Below are 23,021 nucleotides of genomic sequence, written 5' to 3'. Positions count from 1 at the left end.
CATTGAGAGTTGATTTATGTTGCCCATAACTGGCCCTCACAATTTCACCATAATCCAATTGATCTTGACCGTTTGAACTAAACCATGGTGGTCTGGACTTACTCCCAAATTTCCCTCTAGATCACATACTCGCCTCTTGCGTCGCCATGTTGTTGGCAATAGAACCTCCCCGCCAACCATGACGATGATCTTTCTCTTGGAGAAGCTGGCTCCGGCCTCCGATTTGGCCCCACCCTCCTCCCCCGGGCGTACGGATAATGATCCGCTCCCCTGCTTGCATCGGAGCAGAATTCTTTGCGCCGAGGTTGATGTATCTATGCTCCCAGCTTCCGTCTTGCTTTCTTACGCGGCGCACCCAGATGTTTTGACCACACTGGGCGTCCTCGCCTCCCTCCAATCCATATGGATGGTAGACTCTTCGTTCGGAGAGGATAGAGACTTGCACGGGAATACGAAATTCAATGTCTCGCATAACGCCATTCCCGCCGCGGTGCTGACCATTGCCTCCTGAATTGGGTCGAAGACTGAATTCTCGGAGGATCACAGGGTACCGCCGCTCAAACACCTCTGCATCAGTAATTCGAGTGTTAGTCATATGTGTGTGAACCCCTGAAGTGCCTTCCCAAGTTGGACCAGCACCGCTACCACCGGCGATGGTTTCGTAGTAACCAAACCCTTTCGTTTCCGTCTCGCCGGGCATATTCCCTCCGAATCCAAATGTGAGATTGTTGGTATCACCCTGTGATGCAGCGCAAGCCTGAAAGCACCTCAAAATGACGTCGGTCACTCGCTGACTCTGTGAAGGAAAAAAAGATGAGCCCATGATTAATATCGGTGTCCGTCTGGTCTTACCGTCAAGACATTGCCACCCACCACGGCAGCTGATTCCGAGGGGGATAGAAGACTTCCAGGGGGGATTCGAACGTCAATTGGCTTTAAACAACCCTGATTCAATGGGATATCTGCTGAAATAAGGCATCGCAGGCAATAGATGATCGCCGAGTATGTTACAGCCTCCGGTGCATTTATATTGCCTGATCATTGTCAGCTCAAGAAACATCAAGTTCCTTGTTGCATGCCAGTCGACCATACCATATACCTCTGGGCCTGTCCCCTCGAAATCGAAGATTGCCTCTCCTTTGTCCCCATCTATTGATATCTTCAATTGAATAGGGCTCCCATCATCCATATAATCAATAGCACTCAGTTCTTGACCAGCAAATCTCTTGCTCACATCTTTTAGTAGATTGCGCACGCTGAGCTCTGCGTTGTCTTGGATCTGGTGCATATAGAACTGCACGACAGCCTCACCATACTCCTCGGTTAGAATGCTGATCAAGTTGATCCCTTTCTTATTCGCAGCAATTTGAGCTTTGAGGTCATTCAAATTATCTGCTAGGCATCGAGTCCCACTGCAGTTTGGATACTGGGCCGGCTCTTTGAACAGCAATTCGGTGATGCGCTTCTCGTCAAACTTGCCCTCTGATACCAATTTTTCGCTCTTGATGGCTGCGCCTTCTTGGTAAAGCTCTTTTGAATGAGGTGGCATAGATCCCGGGAGTATTCCTCCAATGTCGGCTTTATGTATGTTAGAATATCTGTTCTTTACCCCCTCTACCATCTTTCACTTGGGGGAAACGTCTTACCATGATGCGCCCTAGAGGCGACGTAGAATATGATCTTTCCCTGGCTAAAAGCAGGCTGCAGGACTGTGATATCTGGGAGATGAGTTCCCCCGAATTCCGGGTGATTTGATACGATTACATCGCCGGGATACAGTTTATCTTGCCAGATCCGGGCCTGTATCCGTACACAGGTTGACATGCTACCGAGATGGACGGGCAAATGTGGTGCATTCGCAACAAGCCCGCCGTCTGCATCGAACAATGCGCAGGAGTAGTCAAGTCGCTCCTTTACATTCGTACTTACACTTGTCTTCTGTAAAGCACGTCCCATCTGCTCGGCAATAGCCATGAATCTGTGCGAAAAGACACTCAGCAGGATAGGATCCACATTGTCGGTGCTAATCTTTGGTAGGCTGGCATCCAATTCACCAATGTTGATGACGACGTGGGTTTTTGTCAAAAGCGCTGAGGCTCCTGGGGTCACCACGATTGTTTGAGTGTCATCGGCTAAAATCGCGGGGCCTCTCACTCGCTCATCAACCTTCAAGTCGTTCAGTTTATAGATTGGTGTTTCACGTCGGCCGCCTTCGAAGTATACAAGAGATCTGCGATACTCTTGGTCCATCCTCACGTCCTTCGGGTTGGATTCCTGGATCTGTCGGTCCACTGTCTTCTCGGATATCTTGAATCCTTTCCCAATTCCTCTCACCCGCACGTCGTCTACGATGATATCTCGGTCTGGGAGAGTAAAACCAAACTCTTGGTCATGTTGCTTCATAAATGCCTTACCAAAGGCCCATTCGTCGCCCCCAAAGTGAAGATCGGCCTCCTCTTTGCTGGGTTTAAGTATCATCAAGGCAGATTCTGTGCCTCGATATCGCATATTGAGGTATTCTTCAAACATAATTGAATCGTTGTTGAAGCCTTGGTCTCGCAACCTCTGCGTGGATCGTTTCTTTAACTCTTCTATTCTCGAACCAAGTGCATCCCGAACCCCTTCCTTGCCACCATCATCATCCTTAGCAGCAGCCCAGGTCTTCGATTCAGGCTCTTGGTTTTCATCAACAACATCTGCTAGTGCCATTCCGTATGCCGAGAGCACCGAGGAATACCGATGAATCAAAATCTGCCGAATCCCCAGGCTCTTAGCAATGGCAACGGCATGCTGGCCCCCGGCTCCTCCAAATGTAGCCAACCTGTGTTTTGAGGTGTCATGTCCCTTGGCCTCTGTCAGAGATCGAATGGGCCGGATCATTGTCTCGTTGGCTACCTTGATAAAACCAAATGCAACCTCGTCAGGGGACATTTCTCGGCTTTGGCCCCCTTTGGCCAACTTCTGGTTGATTGCTTTGGTTAGTTCTTCAAACAACACCCGACTAGCCTGTTCATCCAATCTCTGGCTTTCATCTGAGCCGAAAATCTTTGGAAAGAAGTCTGGGACCAATCGCCCAAGGAATAGATTGGCATCAGTTACTGTGAGTGGTCCACTCTTGCGATAACATGCGGGCCCTGGATGGGCTCCTGCTGACTCGGGCCCAACAACAAAGAGACCGTTACGGTAAAACAACCTCGAGCCGCCACCTGCAGCAACGGTGTTGATATCCAACTGAGGAGACTGAATTGTCACTCCAGCGGTGGTTGTCTCAAAGACATGTTCATACCGGCCGGATCCATACCTGCTAACATCCGTGCTCGTCCCTCCCATATCAAACCCTATTACAGGTGTCTTTGACACAGGATCGTAGGAAGTTAACGCATACCCCACCACTCCGCCAGCAGGTCCTGACAGAATTGCTCGTAGGCCTGAAAATTGGTCCACATCCACAAGGCCACCGTCCGATTGCATGAATTCACAGCGTGCGCCTTTGGCCCCTGCCTGCTGTTTGACACTCTCACTGCCTAAGCCACCCTCAAATCCGGCTTGAAATCCAGAGATGTACTTCTTGATAGCAGGGGTCAAATATGCATCGGCGCAGGCTGAAGTGGTCCTCGGCACAAGTTTAATCATCGGCATGAGCTGGTGGCTCGAACTCACATGGTGGAAACCAATATCCTTGGCGATTCTTCCCACCAATACCTCATGGTCTGGAAAGGTGTACCCGTGCATAAAACATACTGCTATGCTTCTAATCCCGTGGCTGTATACCTCTTTCAGCTGCGATTTCACTAATTCTTCAGACGGACGCTTCAGTATGCGAACTGCTTCCGAAGAAAGGCCCCGAACCACATCGCCTGCTGCCTGGGTCTGGTCCCGGCGAGTAGTGGCAGTGGTGCTTCGTTGCGGATCTTCTGCGTAATCTTCCAAAGTGACGCGCTCGTCAACCTCAATCACCTCCTCGTAAAGGACGCTGGGACGTTTGATGGCGAGGTCAAATATTCTAGGACGAGACTGATTCCCAATCTCGAGGCAGTCTTTGAAGCCCTTGCTTACCACCAGCGCTACCTTCTCTCCCTTCCGTTCGAGCAGCGCATTTGTTGCCACGGTTGTACCCATGCGAATGCTCTGGATCAAAGAAGTATCGATGGGTTCCCCGCGAGGGATGTCGTGGCCTGTAAAGTTGGAAAGAATACGCCGGATGCCCTCCAAAGGTGCATCTTTGTAGTTGTTGGGATCTTCCGAGAGCAGTTTAATCACAATGTCATCTTCCAAGCGGCCGGTCCCTGGATTTCCAACGCAATCGGTAAAGGTCCCGCCTCTCTTTACCATGTCAGTGTTTTGGATAAGTCGGGGGGGATGAAGACTAATACATCGATTGCAATGTTGATTCCTGTTTGTTTTGCTAAAGTCATAATTGAAAAGTAGCCGAACGTTGAAAAAGTAGCAATAGATTACTTTGATGCCCCCGGGTTCCCCGCGCTAAATATCCTACGTCATTACTATGATGTGGGCAAATTTCAAAATATATCGGATTTTAGGATATGCTGTGGCCTTTTGGTCTTTTGAGTGTTTTGTTTTATTTTTTCTTCACCTTATTGACAAAGCTGTGGAAATGATGATTGAAAAATGGTCCCCAACAGCATTAACCTTGCATACAACTAAGGCACTACAGTGGTTTAGAGAAACAAGACCACATAGGATGGCGACCGGTCGAAGAGGGCGAGGAATTGAAATAATCGATTTCAAATTAAATTGCGAACAAGACGGAGGGCGGATCGGAATTCATCGTGGTATTTGGGCGCGGACTTGGAACGATCGTTCGACGTTCGCTTCGGTGGGATCCGAGCTGCTGACCAGGATAAATTACCAACCTCAAAAATAAAATAAAAAACAAATATTGGGAATAACTCGGGGAAAAGCAAAATTGAAAAAAAGGAAGGGGAAAGCAGGGGTCACACGTTCACTTGGTCCCAGCTTGTCCTGAAGAGTAAGCTTCACGCCATTTGAAATCAGAGCCACCTAGGCAAAGGGGGACGAGATCCGAGATATGCCACAGGATGTATTAAGAGCAATACTGGGGCGATAACCTTGTCTGCTCCCTCCCCCTAGTTGGCACAACCGAAATGAAGGAAACCTTCAGAAGACGAAAACAGAATGACGACGGGAGACATAGGTCGAGAGCGAATGAACGTAGTACTGAGTTGATCTACTCAGCAGTATCAAGCTCATCATGGGCAGAGGGCATTGGGTCCAGGGGTACTACTGTATGTGAGTGAAAAGAACATTTTCTAGGTTGGGGAGGCAACTGACCTTTCCTGTCCTCACCGTTGGGGCCGTTCTCACGGTCCTCCTCACGACGCTCCCGATCATCATCACGTCTTTCCCGGTCATCCTTGCCATCACGTTCACGTTCATCGGGGCTACGAGAGCGGTCACGAGAACGGTCACGGTCACGTCGATCGTGGTCACGGTCACGGCGGTCAGAATCACGGTCGCGGCGGTCGTAGTCGCGGTCGGTGCGGTCGGCGTCTCGTTCGTACCGATCGTCTCGGCGGGGGGAATAGTCGCCACCACGGCTGCGACGAGGGGATGGGGAACGACCACGGCGAGGAGGAGTGCGATCACGGCGACGATCACGGCCAGCATCACGGCCAGCATCGCGACCAGCGTCACGGGGAGCATCACGGGGAGCGTCACGGCCAGAGCCAGAGTCAAAGCGCCAGGAAGCAGAGGGAGGAGTGCGTGCCCACTGGAGACAGGTTAAAAAAGTTATTTAACAAGATTTTGGGAGTGGGGAGGATATGCTTACCTCAATCTTCAGCAAATCATCGCGGCCGATACGCTTGTTGTGCATCTCATGGTAAGCATCATCGGCATCGCGGCGACTCTCGTATTCAACAAAGGCGAAGCTAAGTAATTTAAATTAGAAAGGTAGAATGGTTTCAGATATCACCTTTCAACTCACAGTCGGCTGGAGGGAGTGCGCGGGGCAGGGATATCACAGCGAACAAGACGCCCATAACTAGTTCCAAAATCAGTTGAGCTAGCTCTAGGGACCGGTATCGAGAGAAATTATGATGAGGAAGGACCAAGACTAGCTAACCGTTGCCCTAGGAGTGAGACAGGGCAACGTAGACAGGCACAAGCTTCCACGCCAATGTCACGCTAGTTGGAGAGAAAGAAGAGCGTCGTCCAAGGCATTTAGTGCCAATGGTCTTCATCGGGAGGTCGTCGGAGTGATGGGAATCGAAGTTCGTAGGTGCGAAGGTAGAGGCGACACGTACCGTTCGAATTCGTAGGCAAGATCGCGAGCACGGGTGCCATGGCCAAACCCGGTAACATACAGAGTAGTTCCAGAGCGAGAAGACATGGTGCCGTTAGCACACAGAGCAATGGAAAAGAAAGAAGATTGGGTCAGTTGGAATTTGGAAGAAATCTGAAAGGAGAGGTGGAGCTTAAAAAGCTTCAAGAGGATAAAGAGTATAAAGAAGAGAGAGGAGAGCACAAGGAAAGAATTAGTGATGAAGGTGCTACGGTGGATCAAACATGCCAATGACGCAATTGATTTCGGGTTTTCTTTTCTTTTCTTCTCTTTTCCTTTTTATTTTATTTTATGACAGAAAGATGATGATAACATTTGAACATCTTTCAGATCTAATATTTACATTCTTCATTTTTAAATAAAAACAAAATTTGATCTATCTACAAAATCTATAATGTTAAGATCTAGACATAGTTACTAAGATACTATACAACATACTAGTTATGTACTCCGTAGCTTACCCGTGGACCCCCAAGGCAGGTACGTAATATAAGTGGCGGACTATCGGGAGGTACCGTGTCTGTCGGTAAGTCGGATGTTCTTCTCTTTCTCTCTCACCTTGACCCTCCAGCCATACAACTCATTCTTGTGTGATCTGTGACACTTTTTTGGGGGGAGGTTTCCTATTCTCTTGTTTCTTGTTTCTTTTTACCTGTTCAACTACATTTCCCATCAACATTGAAGGGGAGGGGGCAAAAAAAAGCAAATCCGGCCTAACAACCTATCTGATCATAGCAAAGCCATCTCTTTTTGACCTTGCTTCTCCTTTTTGACAAATTTACTGCCAAAATTACCCTTTATACCTCTATTATATGGCCATTGAAAGAAGCAATACACTATTGGACACAAGACCAAAGATGTGCTTTTAGATCACCAAATCTCGGGAAATAACCAACCTTCATGGCTAGCACTACACCAATAGTGCTTCATCCCATTTGATCTCCAGCAACAAAATCAGGCTTCATTTCCGATTGAAAGAATTACCGGAAATCATTATACAGCAAAATACAGAGGACTACTTTTATCAAGCCCATTTGCGAAACCGGATGTGCATATCTTCAAAATGAGCTTGGATCGCCAGGATGCTATTCAGAAGGATGGATTGGAGGGTGCAGCAAAGCCTGCCTTGCAGAATCTCTCCAAGTTTCCCTCTAGTTCAAATCCAGCCAAGGTAAGAAGGAGGACCCCCCGNCCCCCCCCCCCCCCCCCCCCCCAAAAACATATGTGAGCTGGTAGACTGACTGGTTGTTTAACGCAGGAGCTGATTAATGAACAAACCCCCTCAATGTTGGTTCGTACTAGAAAGAACCTCGCCGAACCAGTGGTGGCTGCATTTATGGCTGGTGGAGTGGCTGGCGCAGTTTCCAGAACAATAGTGTCACCACTCGAACGGTTGAAAATCCTTCTTCAAATTCAAAGCGTTGGTCGAACAGAATACAGATTGTCAATCTGGAAAGCCTTGGTGAAGATGGGGCGGGAAGAAGGCTGGCGGGGCTTCATGCGAGGTAATGGAACAAACTGTATTCGCATTATCCCTTATTCTGCGGTACAGTTTGGGAGCTATAATTTTTACAAGCAAGTAGGTGGCTATTCCTATCCCTGCAGTAGTAGGGTTTGATGCAAACTAACATTGCTTTGATTTAGTTTGTAGAGTCTCCCGATGGTGAGATGACTCCGATGAGTCGCCTTGTTTGTGGAGGTGTTGCCGGCATCACCTCGGTGACCATCACTTATCCTCTGGACATCGTTCGAACCCGGCTTTCTATTCAATCCGCTTCATTTGCCGATCTTGGAGCAAGAGATCCAAGCCAAAAACTGCCAGGCATGTTCACCACAATGGCCATGATCTATAAAAATGAAGGTGGGACAAAGGCTTTATATCGTGGAATTGCTCCTACTGTTGCCGGAGTAGCGCCATATGTGAGTTTGTCAACTTAATTTGGCTCTTGGTCATAACTGACAAGCGATAGGTGGGACTCAATTTTATGACCTACGAATCGGTGCGCAAGTATCTAACACCGGAAGGGGACAAAAACCCTAGCTCCTATCGAAAATTACTGGCTGGCGCGATCTCTGGAGCAGTCGCCCAGACGTGTACCTATCCTTTGTCAGTTCCTTTATTGCATTCGCTAAGCCCCTGAAACTGACTTTTTCCTTAGTGATGTGCTACGTCGGCGATTCCAGATAAACACAATGTCGGGAATGGGTTACCAATACACTTCGATCTGGGATGCTGTAAGGGTCATTGTGGCTGAAGAGGGACTACGTGGACTCTTCAAGGGGATAGGGCCGAATCTTTTAAAAGTGGCTCCTAGTATGGCCAGTAGCTGGTTGAGTTTTGAAATGACTCGTGATTTCTTTGTCGGCTTGAATGATAGAGAATAGTTGTTTTTCAAATAATATATGTACGTAGATATTTCTTCTCATTGTTGTACAATGTACAGAATACAAGAGTACAGAGTACAAAGTACATAGGCCATAGTAGAATTTGAAGATAAGGTTCGGAGTAATTCTCTACTCTCCAGGGCTAGATGCAGCGAGATCCACCTACCACGTGACCAGGTGGCGAGTCAAATTCATGTGTCACGTGGTCACACCCAGGTCATGTGCCTCGCCTTTCCTAGTCAAGTCTAGCGTAGGGCTAAACCCACACAACACTGTCCAGCCGAAAGTCAAGGATCAAAAACCTCCTGCACTTTCCATACGGGTGCGACAGCAAGCTATTTCCCGGGAAGTCGACCAATACACAGCCATGGGTATGTTCAATCATCTCCGTTCACTCGACTATTGCTTCTCGCAGCATTGATTCAAACGTCCTTGTTTTTTTCTCGTTCTCAAGGCCATTCCACTGACAATTTATAAATCGCAGGTATCGACCTGGACCGCCACCATGTGCGGAGCAGCCACCGCAAGGCTCCCAAGAGCGACAACGTCTACTTGAAGGTTCTGGTGAAGCTCTACCGCTTCTTGGCTCGTATGACTCCCCCCGATTCCGAATTTCGTTTGCAGCACAATTTTTACAGGTGTACCGTTGTGGGGATTTTAATGAGGCTGATATGGAATGCATGATAGGCCGCACCGAGTCCAACTTCAACAAGGCCGTCCTCCGTCGTCTCTTCATGTCGAGAATTAACCGTCCCCCGGTTTCCCTCTCTCGCGCTGTTGCCAACATCAGCGAGGCCCAGAAGGGAAAGACCGTCGTCGTTGTCGGCACTGTCACCGATGACAACCGCCTTTTGACCGTCCCCAAGCTGTCGATTGCTGCCCTCCGTTTCACCGCTACCGCTCGCGCTCGCATTGAGAAGGCCGGTGGTGAGACTTTGACTCTTGACCAGCTTGCTCTCCGCGCTCCTACCGGTGCCAACACTCTCCTCCTGCGTGGACCCAAGAATGCCCGTGAGGCCGTGAAGCACTTCGGCTTCGGTCCTCACACCGACAAGGTGCGTGATTATGACTGGGAAATGAGATGGTGTGATTTAAATTTACTAACTCAAAACAGAAGCCGTACGTGGGAAGCAAGGGCCGCAAGTTCGAGCGGGCTCGTGGTCGCAGACGTTCCAAGGGTTTCAAGGTTTAAGGGACATGATGAGGATGATGTGGTGTGTATGTATTGTGAAAGATGCATTGGCCACATTGACTTTCTCGGTGCCTGGAATCGTTCCAGTTCTAGCCAGAGACCTCAAGTCTGTGTACTTAAAAGTGGCGGGATGTCTTTGGTTGGACTGGGAAATGAGAATTTACGAATGAAGGGGCAAAAGAAAATTGAATCAGGCTTTGTCCTAAGTTTTTTCTTATGGGATTTTCAAACAAGAAAGCAAAGGGAAAAAAAAATCTTTTTAAAATGATATCCTTCTACTGATGTGTTGCGCTGGAGGCGATTACTGGCCTATGGGCAGATTAGTATGGAGATATTTCCTCCCTCCTTCACCATCATAGTCCGCTGCCCCGTGACCATTTCCCCGGATCAAGTACTTGTAGATCGTCAGGCCCTCAAGTCCGACCGGTCCTCGCGAATGAATCTTGTTGGTGCTGATGCCAACTTCTGTACCAAATCCAAAGCGCATGCCATCGGCAAATCTAGTAGATGCATTCCAGAAAACACCCGCGCTGTCAATTCCACTCATGAACATATCCGCTGCTTCTTTCGACTGGGTCAAAATGAGCTCTGTATGTTTGGAGGAGTGCATGTTTATATGGGCAATGGCAGCCTCCACAGCCGTGGTTGAAGGGTCAGTCGAAGGAATTGTTTTCACTGCCAACACGAGGTCCAAGAACTCAGTGTTATAGTCGGATTCAGTGGCCGTTTGTACTTGCGCTGATTTCTCGGCTGGCAATGTCTTTGTCAAAGCAGATTTTGAATCAGGATCACAACGGAGAGTCACCCCTTTCTCTAGGAGAGCAGCAGCTACCGCCGGGAACACCGATTCAAGAGTATCCTCATGGACAAGCAAGGACTCCAATGAGTTGCATGCCGCTGGATAGTCCGTTTTTGAATCCACAATCACCTTCACAGCAGTGTCGATATCAGCATCGGCGTGTATGTAAGCGGAGCAAAGGCCATCGGCATGTCCAAGCACAGGGATTTTCGTATTCTCTTTCACGAAACGGACAAGTTCGTTGGAACCCCGGGGAATAACCAAGTCAATCAGCGAATCCTGGGCCAAGAGAGAAGACACAGCATCGCGTGTCTTGACCAGCTGGATTGATGACACTGGCACGCGAGATTCGGCGATAGCTTTAGAGACAACGTTCGCAATTGCCGCAAATGACTCCATAGATTCCTTCCCACCTAGAAATTTACGTCAATTGAACATTATCATGAAACCTTGTAACGGCGTGTGTGTACCTTTCAGAATAGCAGCGTTACCTGACTTGATAGCCAATGCAGCGATGTTTGCAATTACCTCTGGGCGGGCCTCAAAGATAATTAGTAGCACACCGATAGGGCAGCTGACTCTCTCGAGTGTCAGACCATCGTCAAGGAGGGTTCGTAGTGTCACTTTCCCAACTATAATTGCGTTGTGTTAAGCTTTGTCTCTATGAAGCTCAAAAAAATAGAAAGAGTACTCACTAGGGTCATCCAAATCTCGCACACTCAAGATTCCATCGAGCATGTCTTTGTATTTTCCAGGCCGCGACAAGTCAAGTCTCTTGAGCACGCTATGACTCAAATTCCCGCTCTCGGCCGCAATAGTAGCAAGTTCCACATCCCTAGCATTGGCTTCGAGGATCTCTTTCCGGTTCATTTCCAATGCATCATGGAGCAACGTCAAAGCTTTGTTGCGGTCATCATTGTTTAAAGTTGCAAGGCGACGAGAGGCAAGTGATGCGCTCTGGGCGGCATCAACTGCTGCAGAGTCGGCCAATGACATGATGTTCAATAATCCCCGCTCCTATTGAGATTGAAAACAACAAGTGTGAGAAAGCAGTGGAGATGGTAGAGACTTAGAAGCAGGGGAAAGAAAATAAAAATCTGAGTCAAAAGTGTGGAGGGGCACGTTATCGATCCCGCTCGTCTCGGATTTACCCACCTCCCCGAGATCTCCAATAATCACCACAACACCCTACGTCACATTTCTTTACCCAACATACACCCATACCTACAACGAGGTTTCTTTCAAAGATATCTTATCAAATCTCTCTTATTTCCGCTCTCCTCTTCCTCATCCAACTTCGAGTCTCCATTCTATTCCAATCCTGACATCACAAAAGCAAAAGCCAAGAGATCACACTGGTTTGAAACAAGACACCTTTGCGCATTTGACGCCGAATTATCTTGTGTTCTTCTTCCACAAATTGCCATGATGACACTCCTCTCGGATATTGTCTCTGCATCGGCGCATTTACACCATTCTAACCACCTACCCAGCGACGAGTATGACCGTCGGATCCGCGAGCTAGTTGAATACCTCAGACGGTTACAAACGACCAAGGCACTCGACTCATGTGTCAGTGATGAGTCTGTTCTCAATGTAAGCAGCTTTATTCATATCAAGTCTTCTCTGTGAAAGTTGTACGAGTTCGCAGCTAATATGCATTTATCTCTAGCGTTTTGACCCAGCGATAGATTCTATCCCATATCTTTTCGTGCTACAAGCGCAAATACAAAAGGCACAGGAACTGAATTCTGATTCATTCCCAGCGGATCTCCGTCCTTCGGGAATGCTATGGACATGTGCTGCACATTTTTTGGCGAGTTTCGATAGGGTCCAAGTCAGATACGCTGGACGAGAATGGCGCCTTCTTGTTGAGCTCGTGGCGCAAGCCTCACAGGCTGCATCAAGGGCAAGTCGGCTATTTTCCAACGTTTATTGGATTTAATTGCTAACCTAACCCTACTACAGCCACTGCTAGGCGCTACGCTGATTAAAGACGCTATGCTCCACCTTGACCCATCGTGTGCCGTTTTTACCTCGAGCCACCTTTTGCTTGTCCGGCTTTGTCTCCAGGCCAAAGCATATTCTTGTGCATTGCCTGTCCTGAATAAGCAGATTTGTCATTTCCCAATTTCGCTAGGGCGTCCCTCTTCAGACCCCTCTGTACTCTGCGCAGATCACGACTCGAGTGTATCCTTTATGACTGAAGCTTCCGGGGTTTCAACCAAGCTATCATATCGAGACTACTTGGAGTACTTTCTTTATGGTGGTATGGTATACATGGCGTTGAAGGAGTGGCGCAATGCACTTCATTTCCTTGGAATTGTCATCTCTATGCCTAGTACTAGCTCTGTGAGCTTGATTATGGTGGAAGCCTACAAGAAATGGGTGTTGGTAGGTTTACTTGAAAAGGGCAAGGTGAGCTTTCTATTGGCTAAAAGAAAGGAATCTCGACAGCAATAGCCCTTTTGTTTTCTCGAGCTAACTGTTTCCGTGAGCAGCTCTGTCCGCCTCCAAGTATCACAACACCTCACGTGGTGAAAGTGTATCAATCACTTGCGAGGCCCTATATCATTCTTGCTCATGCATTTGAACGTGGTGATTTGAAGAGACTTAATGCTGAAATTGATGCTGCCAATGGAGTCTGGTGTGCGGTAGGTGATGGCTCTAATTAGCACTCTAGGTTAAACTATTTTGACATTCAGGGCTAATGCTGCCGCTCTAGGACAATAATCTCGGTCTGGTTTCCCAGGTAGTGGGTGCTTTCTTCAGTCAAACCGTTATCAAGCTTGGAAAGACCTTTGCAGCTTTAACGATGGCCGACCTTTCAATGCAGGTGTTTCCCTCCCCTGTGTGTGCAGAAGTTACTGCATCCGCTGTTTCGTCTCTCATCATTTCTCGTGCTTTGAACGCGACATTGGTGCAAAGCAAAGATCATACTGAGTCTTCTATGCTACGGTTCTCATCTATTCATTCGTTGCCTCGACTCTCTCATGAGCTGGACTTGCAGTCCCAGCTCAAGCAGGAGATGAAGCTGATGGAGACCCTGGTGATTAATCTTGGGGAAACAAATAATAACCTGGGATTAAGCGATGAGTACGTTGAGAGCCTACATAAGGGTCAGGTTTGGTCAGGTTCAAGTGAAGTCAATCCCATTGTAGGTGGGGAGGCTGGACTTGATATGGATGAAGACCTGATGGGTGACATGTCCTGAGTTCATCTTTGATATTGAATAACAATAAGGACTGAATAATCTTGCTTTGGATGTATTGCTTGTGGTGCTGTTCGCTTGTAATGCATGTAAACTAGCTAGTGATGATTGTAATAAATATAAGGGTTTGCCCAATAGCCATACCACAAAAATTTCTGATCCCACCCGCGCGTTGTTAACCGTCTCTAGTCTACTAGATATCCTTGACTATTAGCTACAGAAGAACTCCACTACTAGGACAGACTATGTCATTATATAGCAAGCGCGGTTATAAAAATCGTCTTAGGGTTCTAGTATTTTTCTGATAACGCAGCAGGTTAACCTTTAGAACGTGTGTAACCCTGTGCTCTGCTTAGGCCGCTACTGCTAAGGGATTAATTATAGAGTCCGACTATATGCACACCCCTTAGCGCCATTTTTTACTAACTGCACACCTTTAGTCCATTTTAGGTATAGCTTTTCTTAGCCAACCATTTGTTATCATTTATGCAATTTAATATGGTATCTATATAGTAAATAATACTCTTATCACCTAACCTATAGCTATATATAACCCTATACTAAAATATTCCTTCCCTACCTACTAAAGCCTACGAACTATAGGAATCGCCCCCCCTAACTAACCGATTTACTACCCTAGAAGTAGACTGCGACATCGCCCATGGATAGGCGGGTGGGTATTGCCCACAGGCCTTATGTAAGCGGGAAATGGGCCCTATAGAGAGGCCTATAGATAGGCCCTACCCTTAGGGCCTAAGGCCTATGGGCGTCGTGGGCGCCTATAGGCCTTTTTAGTAAGCAGAATTTCTTAACCTTGTAACCTATATTATTTATATATTTTTTCTCTATATTTTTAAGTAATTTGATTATATATATAATAACTTAATATATTATTACTTTTTTAATTAAGATTAGAAATAAGCCTTAAAAGCCTTTATATAATAACTTAGGTATTTATTATAATTATATATTTATACTAATATAATATAAATTAATTATTATTAGGTTTATTATACTTCTTTATTTCTTTTAAATTAAAGTACCTTTAAATACTACCTTTATCTCTATAATAAAAGAGATAAGAACTACTTTTATCTTTACTATTAATTAGTTTAATTCTTTATTATTTTTATATACTTAATATTATAAAAGGATAAAGAAGCTAATTCTTTATTATAAATTTATACTTAATTAATCTAATAGGATTATTATCTTTAGAATCTTTATTATTATTAATTAATTTAAATATATTAATAGTAAGCTTAACTTTTCTTTATTTATCTATTTCTTATATAGTATTACCAGCTAGTTCTTAATTCAAAGAGTGCATTTCAATAAGAATTCTAAGTATAGAGAGGGAAAGGAGAAAGGAAGAAGGGTTAAGAATCAGTCTTCCCTTATAAGGACTTAATATAAACCTAGTAAATATCAACCTTCCTCGCTTATCCTTTCTTAGAAAGCAGTTAATAATAGTAGAACTATAATTATTATCTCTTAGATTATAATATAACCCCTAACTAAGAATATATTTAGTCCTTAAATACTAGTTTATTATTATTAATATAGTTATCTAAGAAGTTATTATATTATACTATATCTATCTACTCTTATAATTATAGTAGAGGACCTAGTTTTATTAGTTCTTTATTATAGAAATCTTATAACTTCTATAATATATACTTAAAATTACTAGTTAGGTACTATTATAGGTTTATATTATAGCCTAATTACTATATTTAATATTATAGTTTTTAATAGTAAGTTCTTAAATCTAATATCTTCTTAATTTCTTATTTATTTATTTTATTAACTTATATTAGTAGAGGAGGATTAAGGTATTATCTATTTAATAGTTTAGTTATTATAGCTTTCTTTAGTTTATTTAGGTTAAAAATAAGATATACTTAAATTAAATTAGGTAGATTAAGTTTATATATATTTTTAACTTTTTTAATAATCTTATATAGGCTATTAGTTAAGTAAGCTAGCTTTCTATTTAATTAAGTTAGTTATTAGTCCTTTATAATAATAAAGATATAATTATTTATTTTAAAATCTTTTTTTTATTAGTATTTATTTACTTATAATATCTATAATTATTAAGACTTAATAATCTATTTTTTAGTTTCTTTTTAAATCTTTTATAACTAAAAGAGTATATTTATTATATCTTATTTATTTTATATTAAAGTATTCTAATCTTTTTAGTTAAATAATATAATAGGCTTATATTTTTATTTAATAAAAAATAATAATTATTTTATTATATTTTAAAGAAAGATTAAAGCTATAAAGTCTACTATTAATAAGATTTTTAATTAATTATTCTAATTATACTTAATATATAAATATAATCTTTATATTATATACTAATTTATAATCTTACTTTAATTATCTATTTAAAAATAATAAGTTATTAATAATTTTCTTTTAATTCTAAAGATTTAATAGAATTTAATCTAGAATTCTAAAATAAATTAATCTTTTTTATCTAATATAATTATTTCTAATATCTTTATTACTTAAATAATATTATTAATAAAAAGTTAAACTATCTTTTTAATATCTATATCTTTATAATAAAAGATAGATACTAGTCTTTTATTTAAATAGTTAACTACTATAAAAACTATATTATACTTATATTAATCTTTTAGAAATAAATAGAAATCTATTAATATATATTATTATAGCCTTTTAAGAATTAAAAAAGAATAAAATAATTTAAAAGTCTTATCTCTTTATATCTTTATTTATTTATAAATTAAATAGTTATTAATATAGTATTTTATATTTATAGTTTATTCTAACTAATAATATTAAGTTAAGATTAGTTTTTTTAATTTCTTAATTTTAAAATAAACTATTAATAGCTATTAGTATATATTATTTAATAGTTTTATATATAAATCCTATTTATTTAGAACTTTTAATTACCTTTTATATAGGAATAATCTCTTTTATAAAATCTATTTTTAGTTATTTATTTTAATAATTTATTAAAATTTATTAAATTTAGTATTATAATAATTTACTTCTTTTATTTATTTAATAATTTCTTAGATTTATAGTTTTTTAAGATTAATAAAGGCTAAGTTAATTAATTAGACTCTTTTATTAAAATAATCCTTTAATAATATAATAAACTATTAACTATTATTAATATAAAGTAAATCTTTTTATAAAAGAATATCTATAATAATATTCTTCTTATTTAGGTAATATTTTATTAAGAAATAAAATTATAAAAGAAATTTACTCTATTTTACTTAAAGATAATATAATCTATAGAATTAAATTATAAAGTATAAGATAAGAAACTCTTAATAATTATTTATATATTATAAGAATAGTAATTAGAACTTAAAAGACTGTTATAAAAAGACTATTTTAAAATTCTTATTAATTATTAATCTTTTAAATACTTTATAATAATCTAATAGATAAATTAGGAATAAATAAAATAGAGTAAATTTCTTTTATAATTTTATTTCTTAATAAAATATTACCTAAATAAGAAGAATATTATTATAGGTATTCTTTTATAAAAAGATTTACTTTATATTAATAATAGTTAATAGTTTATTATATTATTAAAGGACTAATATATTAATTAATTTCCTTTTTAAAAGTAAGAAAATATTTTTATAATTAATAAACTATTTAAATAAGATATTTTATTTAATTAATTAATATAAAGGCTTTAAAATAATATTATATCTTTAGATAAATTATTAATAGAAATTATAAAATCTAAGGAATAACTAAACTCTTTTTATAGTAATAGGTATTATTTATAATTATATTATATTAATCTTTTTAAAGTTAATTACTATCCCTTTAATACTTATAATAAATCTTAAGAACTTAATTTTATTTATAAAGAACTTATATTTAAATAGTATAACTTAAAGGTTAGCTTCTTTTAAATACTAAAGTACTTCCTTTATCTATTAATAGTAATTATCTATATTTTTACTATAAATAAAGATATTATCTATAAAGATAACTATATATTTATCTATATATTCTTTAAGAATATTATTTATAAATCTTTAAAAAGTTATTAAATTATTTATTAACTTAAATAGTATAACTTTATATTTAAATAACCTATATTTTATATAGAAAGTAATAAGTTTTTTAACTTTTAAAATTAGATAAATTCTATAAAAGCCTTACTAAATATTAAACTTTATAAAAATCTTTACTTTATTAATTTATTATAATATCTTATTAATTAAAGATAAAGGGTAATAGTCTTTTTTTATAATTATATTTAGCTTTTTAAAATCTATATAAACTTAAAGTCTTTTATTTAGTTTCTTTACTATTAGAATTAATAATATATAAAGAATAAAATTAAGAATAATAAAGCCTTTTTTTAAATTATTAAGTATATATTTCTTAATAGCTTTTAATTTATTAAGAAAGAATTTATAAAAAAGATAATAGCTTAATATAGTTTTTATTTTTAGGATAATATTATAATCTATTTTAGTTTTATAAAATAGTAGTTTATTTAATTTCTTTTTTAAAAAGACTTTATTTAAGTTATAATATTCTTTTAGAAGTATTTATAAAATTTCCTTAATTTTAAAATCCTTAATAAAAGTATTTTTTACTCAAATAATATAGTTAATTTTATAAAGTAAAATAAAAAAGATTTTAATTTCTTTATTTACTTTCTTTTTTTCTTAAAAATAATTAAATCCTATCTATCTAATAATACATAAATTAATTAAAAAAAGCTCTTTAACTATCTTTTTATTCTAAAAGATAACTACTTTAACTTTATTATTTAAGTTTTAAGTTATCTTTCTCTATTCTTTTATATATTAGTATCTATATTACTATTCTCTAATATATTAGAATTTATTTATTTTAGTCTTTTTTTAGTTTTTTTATTCTATATATTAATCTTATTAATCTATATTAGTCTAGTAATTACTATTAGGTCTAGGCTTTTAAAGTATAATAGTTAGTATTAAGACTATTAACTTATTTATAATATTATTAAAGAATATCTTTTCTTTTAGTTAAATTATTTAGTATTATTAATAATTAAATAGGATATTATTCTTTATAAATTATTTCTATCTAAGGATTAAATTATATTTTCCTAAATCTATAAGAAGTATAGGAATTTATTATTATATATATCTATCTATATAAATAGTAAGAAATATAATATAAGTAATTAGCTTTTTAAGGATTTTATTAAAACTTTTAATTAAGTATTTCTAATTAAGTTATTCTATTTAAATTCTAAACTACTTCCTAAGTAGTAAAATTATTATAATATTTATAAAAATATAACTATTTATTAGACTATAATATTACCTATAGATAGGTAGGTAGGTAGTACCTATAGGCCTTATATAAGTAGATAATAGGTACTATTAATATACCTATAGATAGGCCCTATCCTTAAGGCCTATTATCTATAGATACTATAGGTACCTATAGGCCTTTTTAGTAAGTAAAATTAGCATAATATATGATTTTTATTAATAGATTTTAAAATGTTTTAACTAAATTCATATTTTTTATATATTTATAATCATAATTCTAGATTTTTAATAAGATATATATAAATATATATACTATAATTTACTATATATCTAATTTTTATATATATTTAAGATAATACTATATAATAGTAGGTATCATGGGCATACCTATTATGGGTATACCTATAGGCCTTAGGTATTATAGATAGGCACTCAAAAATCTAAATAGCCTAAGGCCTACTATAGATAGGTGATAGGTACCTCCTAGGTACCTATAGATAGGTAATATTATAGTCTACTATTTACTCTAATATTACTAAGTACTAAAATAGAAAAAGAGTATCTATTATATATTAGTTAAATATTAAAAACTAAACTATTTCTAGGACCTTTAATTAATTTCTATAAATCTAGTAAATAAAGTAATATTTTATAACTATCTAGATAGGAGATTTTATTTAAGTATTAATTTTTCTTTTATTACCTTTAAGTTCTTAGACTTTCTTAATATTAGGAATTAGAATAATAGTTATAATTAAGGTATTTAAGTTCTTTTTAAGATATTTATAGGTTATATATCTTTATTCCTTATAATTAAAGTATTAACCTTCTTTTATAAGAGTTTCTTATTTATTTATAGATAGATTAGTAAGAATAATACTTCTTTTATATTTTATATAAGAAGTATATTAACTAATAGCTATTCTAATACTACTACTACTTCTAGAATAAATAATAGAATAAGATTAAATAGTATTTTTTAATTCTTATTATAGATTAATTTTATAAGATATATTCTAGTAGTTCTAAGTAAAAGTCTTAAAGGGAATAGATTCTTAATTAATAGCCTATATTATTTAGCTTTAAAATAAGTATAAAAGTTTTAAATATAGATTATATTTTTAGTTCTTTTTAATAATAATAGCTTTTTTAGTAAGTTATATAAATTTAGTAAAGAAATTAGTAAAATTATCTTTTAGTTTTATTTTTAGTTTATAATATATAATATAGGCTTTAATATAATAGTTTAGATTTATAAAAATAGTTCTTAGGTAAGTTATTATATTATTAGTATTATAGTATAAGATATTAGACTTAGTACTTAAGTAAGATATAATATATAATTAAGCCTTTCTTTTATAATAACTTTATATATAAAGCTTATAATATATTAGTAAAGGGTAGTAATTTTTATTTACTTTAAGTTTCTATTAAATAATAGTTTCCTATATTTTAAAGTAGACTTTTTTATTATTACTAAATATTAAGGTATTAGATATCTTAGTAATTCTATAGATAATAATAGTCTCTATAATTAGTATATTAAGATTAGTCTAGTTTTAATTCTATTATAAATTTAAGAATTAGAATATAAGGTAATCTCTTTTTTAAAATATATAATCTTAATAACTACTTCCTCTCTTTCTTAAATAAGTTATTAGATTAAGTATTTAATTCTAATCTTTTTATTATAAAGAACTATTACTTTATCTTTAAGATCTTAGTTTCTTTCTTTTAGTCTATTATACTTATAAGTAAGCTTATAGAATTATTCTTTTATAAGTATCTTTTATAATTATTTATATATAAAGGAACTTCCTTTATTATTATCTTTATTAAGTTTACTAATACTAACTAGTCTTAAGATCTTAGGGTCTTAAGTAACTACTTTCTATTTAATATTATCTTCTTTATTTAATACTATAATATTAGGTTACTTATTATAGTTAATAGTTAGGTTTTATCTTATTCTAACTATTTTAATTAATTAGAGATTTAGTTTAGGATTAACTTAAGTCTTAGCTATATAATACTAAGGAATAAAAGTAGGGTAAAGTAGGACTAAGACTAATTATAATAATAGTCTATATAGTTATATTACTTTATTAGAAAATAAGAGTGGTACTTAGAATTATATTACTAGTTAGTTCTTAATTTAAAGAGTATATTTTAATAAGAATTCTAAGTATAGAGAGGGAAAGGAGAAAGGAAGAAGGGTTAAGAATCAGTCTTCCCTTATAAGGACTTGATATAAACCTAGTAAATATTAACCTTCCTCGCTTATCCTTTCTTAGAAAGCGGTTAATAACAGCAGAACTATAATTGTTATCTCTTAGATCGTGATATATAGAATCTAAAGATATATCTTTATTAGATAGTTTTTTTATTTTAATATTAAACTAGGTTTTATATTAGAATATTATAATATTTTAAACTATCTTTATACTTAATTACCTATATTAATAGTAATAAATATCTTATATTAAATTAAAAAGATATTTAACTCTAATATTTATTATAAAAATAAAAAGAATATTATAAGTAATATTTGAAAGAATTAGGAATTTATTCTTATATTCCTTTTAAAATTATAAAGAATTAACCTTTCTTTTTATTATTATAAGTATTAATATTCTTACTTATAATAATAGTAAATATAATATATATTTCTTAAGATATTTAATAAATTTATATTTTAATATTAATAAATTAGAGTAAATATAAAATAAAAGGTTAAAAAATATGTTTAGGTTATTTATATTAGTTAAATAATATTTAAAGGATTATTTTTTATATAAAGACTATATCTAGATATATCTTTAAATATAAGGAATTAGAAACTAATAAAGTATTTCTTTATACTAATTACTTTAATTTATACTATTCTTTAATATATCTTATATTTTATTTAAAAAGAAATAAAACTTATAATAAAATATAATAATTATTTTAATTATATAAAGACTATTAACTATAGATCTCTTTTATCTTTATATAATAAAAGATAAGCTTTACTATTTTAATATTAAAGGCTAATAATATTACCTTCTTTTAAAATATAGTTTTTAAAATAAGTTATATAATTAATTATTTAAAATATTTAAAAAGGATATTATAAATACTAAAAATATAATATACTATTATCTTTTTAATCTTTAAAAGTATTATAATAAAATAATAAAATAGCTTTATAATATATAAAAGGTAGTTAATTTACTACTATTCTATCTTACTAGATTTATATTTCTAAATCTTAATATTATTATAATATTTATTATAAGACTTATTAAGATATTTTATATAATAAAGTATTAAAAGGGTAGAATTCTAATATATATAAATATCTTAAATAGATATAAGTTTTACTTTATTAGTTTAAAAATAAAAGAAATTATTATAATATTAAGGACTTATATTAATAAATATAATAAGCCTTTAAATCTAGATATTTACTAAATATATTAAATAATAAATAAAGTAATATATTTACCTTAATAAGGGTTTATATAATAACTTATTTACTTTATAAAATATAAGTAATTAAACTTAGACTTAGGCTTAAATATTAGAAATATTCTAATCTATAATATTATTCTAAAGATTAGCTTTTATTAATCTAAGTAGCGTATAAAGACTTAGCTAGATAATATATATAAGATAAAGGATTTAAATAACTATTAAGCTAACGTATTCGGTAAGCGAGTGGGCTACCTAACCTAAAATGTATCTAACGTATTTCACCCCATAGCTGGACACCCCAAAACACCATGGTAAATGCGATATATTCTACACTTGTATCTCAACAACCACGCATT

General features: G+C 36.3%; 5 protein-coding genes across 5 annotated transcripts; 2 read left to right on the top strand and 3 right to left on the bottom strand.

Moving 5' to 3' along the window:
* Positions 1-36: 36 nt before the first annotated feature.
* Positions 37-4,332, bottom strand: PEX2_045290 (Hydantoinaseoxoprolinase, N-terminal; the record flags this gene model as incomplete). Its single annotated transcript, XM_016741804.1, has 5 exons — positions 37-77; positions 130-796; positions 853-1,034; positions 1,093-1,578; positions 1,647-4,332. 5 exons carry the CDS (start codon positions 4,330-4,332, stop codon positions 37-39), a joined length of 4,062 nt encoding a protein of 1,353 aa, XP_016603267.1.
* Positions 4,333-5,209: 877 nt separating this feature from the next.
* PEX2_045280 (RNA-binding protein) lies at positions 5,210-6,373 on the bottom strand (the record flags this gene model as incomplete). The annotated part of the gene is made up of 4 exons (XM_016741803.1): positions 5,210-5,752; positions 5,813-5,912; positions 5,969-6,025; positions 6,288-6,373. 4 exons carry the CDS (start codon positions 6,371-6,373, stop codon positions 5,210-5,212), a joined length of 786 nt encoding a protein of 261 aa, XP_016603266.1.
* A 1,015-nt stretch (positions 6,374-7,388) lies between these two features.
* Positions 7,389-9,902, top strand: PEX2_045270 (60S ribosomal eL18 domain-containing protein; the record flags this gene model as incomplete). The annotated part of the gene is made up of 9 exons (XM_016741802.1): positions 7,389-7,496; positions 7,584-7,616; positions 7,970-8,245; positions 8,296-8,432; positions 8,485-8,560; positions 8,991-9,081; positions 9,195-9,299; positions 9,398-9,765; positions 9,825-9,902. 9 exons carry the CDS (start codon positions 7,389-7,391, stop codon positions 9,900-9,902), a joined length of 1,272 nt encoding a protein of 423 aa, XP_016603265.1.
* Positions 9,903-10,203: 301 nt separating this feature from the next.
* PEX2_045260 (glutamate-5-semialdehyde dehydrogenase) lies at positions 10,204-11,697 on the bottom strand (the record flags this gene model as incomplete). The annotated part of the gene is made up of 3 exons (XM_016741801.1): positions 10,204-11,114; positions 11,172-11,333; positions 11,397-11,697. 3 exons carry the CDS (start codon positions 11,695-11,697, stop codon positions 10,204-10,206), a joined length of 1,374 nt encoding a protein of 457 aa, XP_016603264.1.
* A 429-nt stretch (positions 11,698-12,126) lies between these two features.
* On the top strand, positions 12,127-13,915 carry PEX2_045250 (putative COP9 subunit 3; the record flags this gene model as incomplete). The annotated part of the gene is made up of 4 exons (XM_016741800.1): positions 12,127-12,297; positions 12,670-13,119; positions 13,203-13,355; positions 13,427-13,915. The coding sequence occupies 4 exons, from the start codon at positions 12,127-12,129 to the stop codon at positions 13,913-13,915; spliced, it is 1,263 nt and encodes a 420-aa protein (XP_016603263.1).
* Positions 13,916-23,021: the final 9,106 nt, after the last annotated feature.

Source organism: Penicillium expansum, assembly GCF_000769745.1.
Source record: "Penicillium expansum strain MD-8 chromosome Unknown contig146, whole genome shotgun sequence".
Classification (NCBI taxonomy): Eukaryota; Fungi; Ascomycota; class Eurotiomycetes; order Eurotiales; family Aspergillaceae; genus Penicillium; species Penicillium expansum.
Note: the sequence above shows the minus strand (reverse complement) of the source record. Positions and strands in the feature narration are given on the sequence as shown.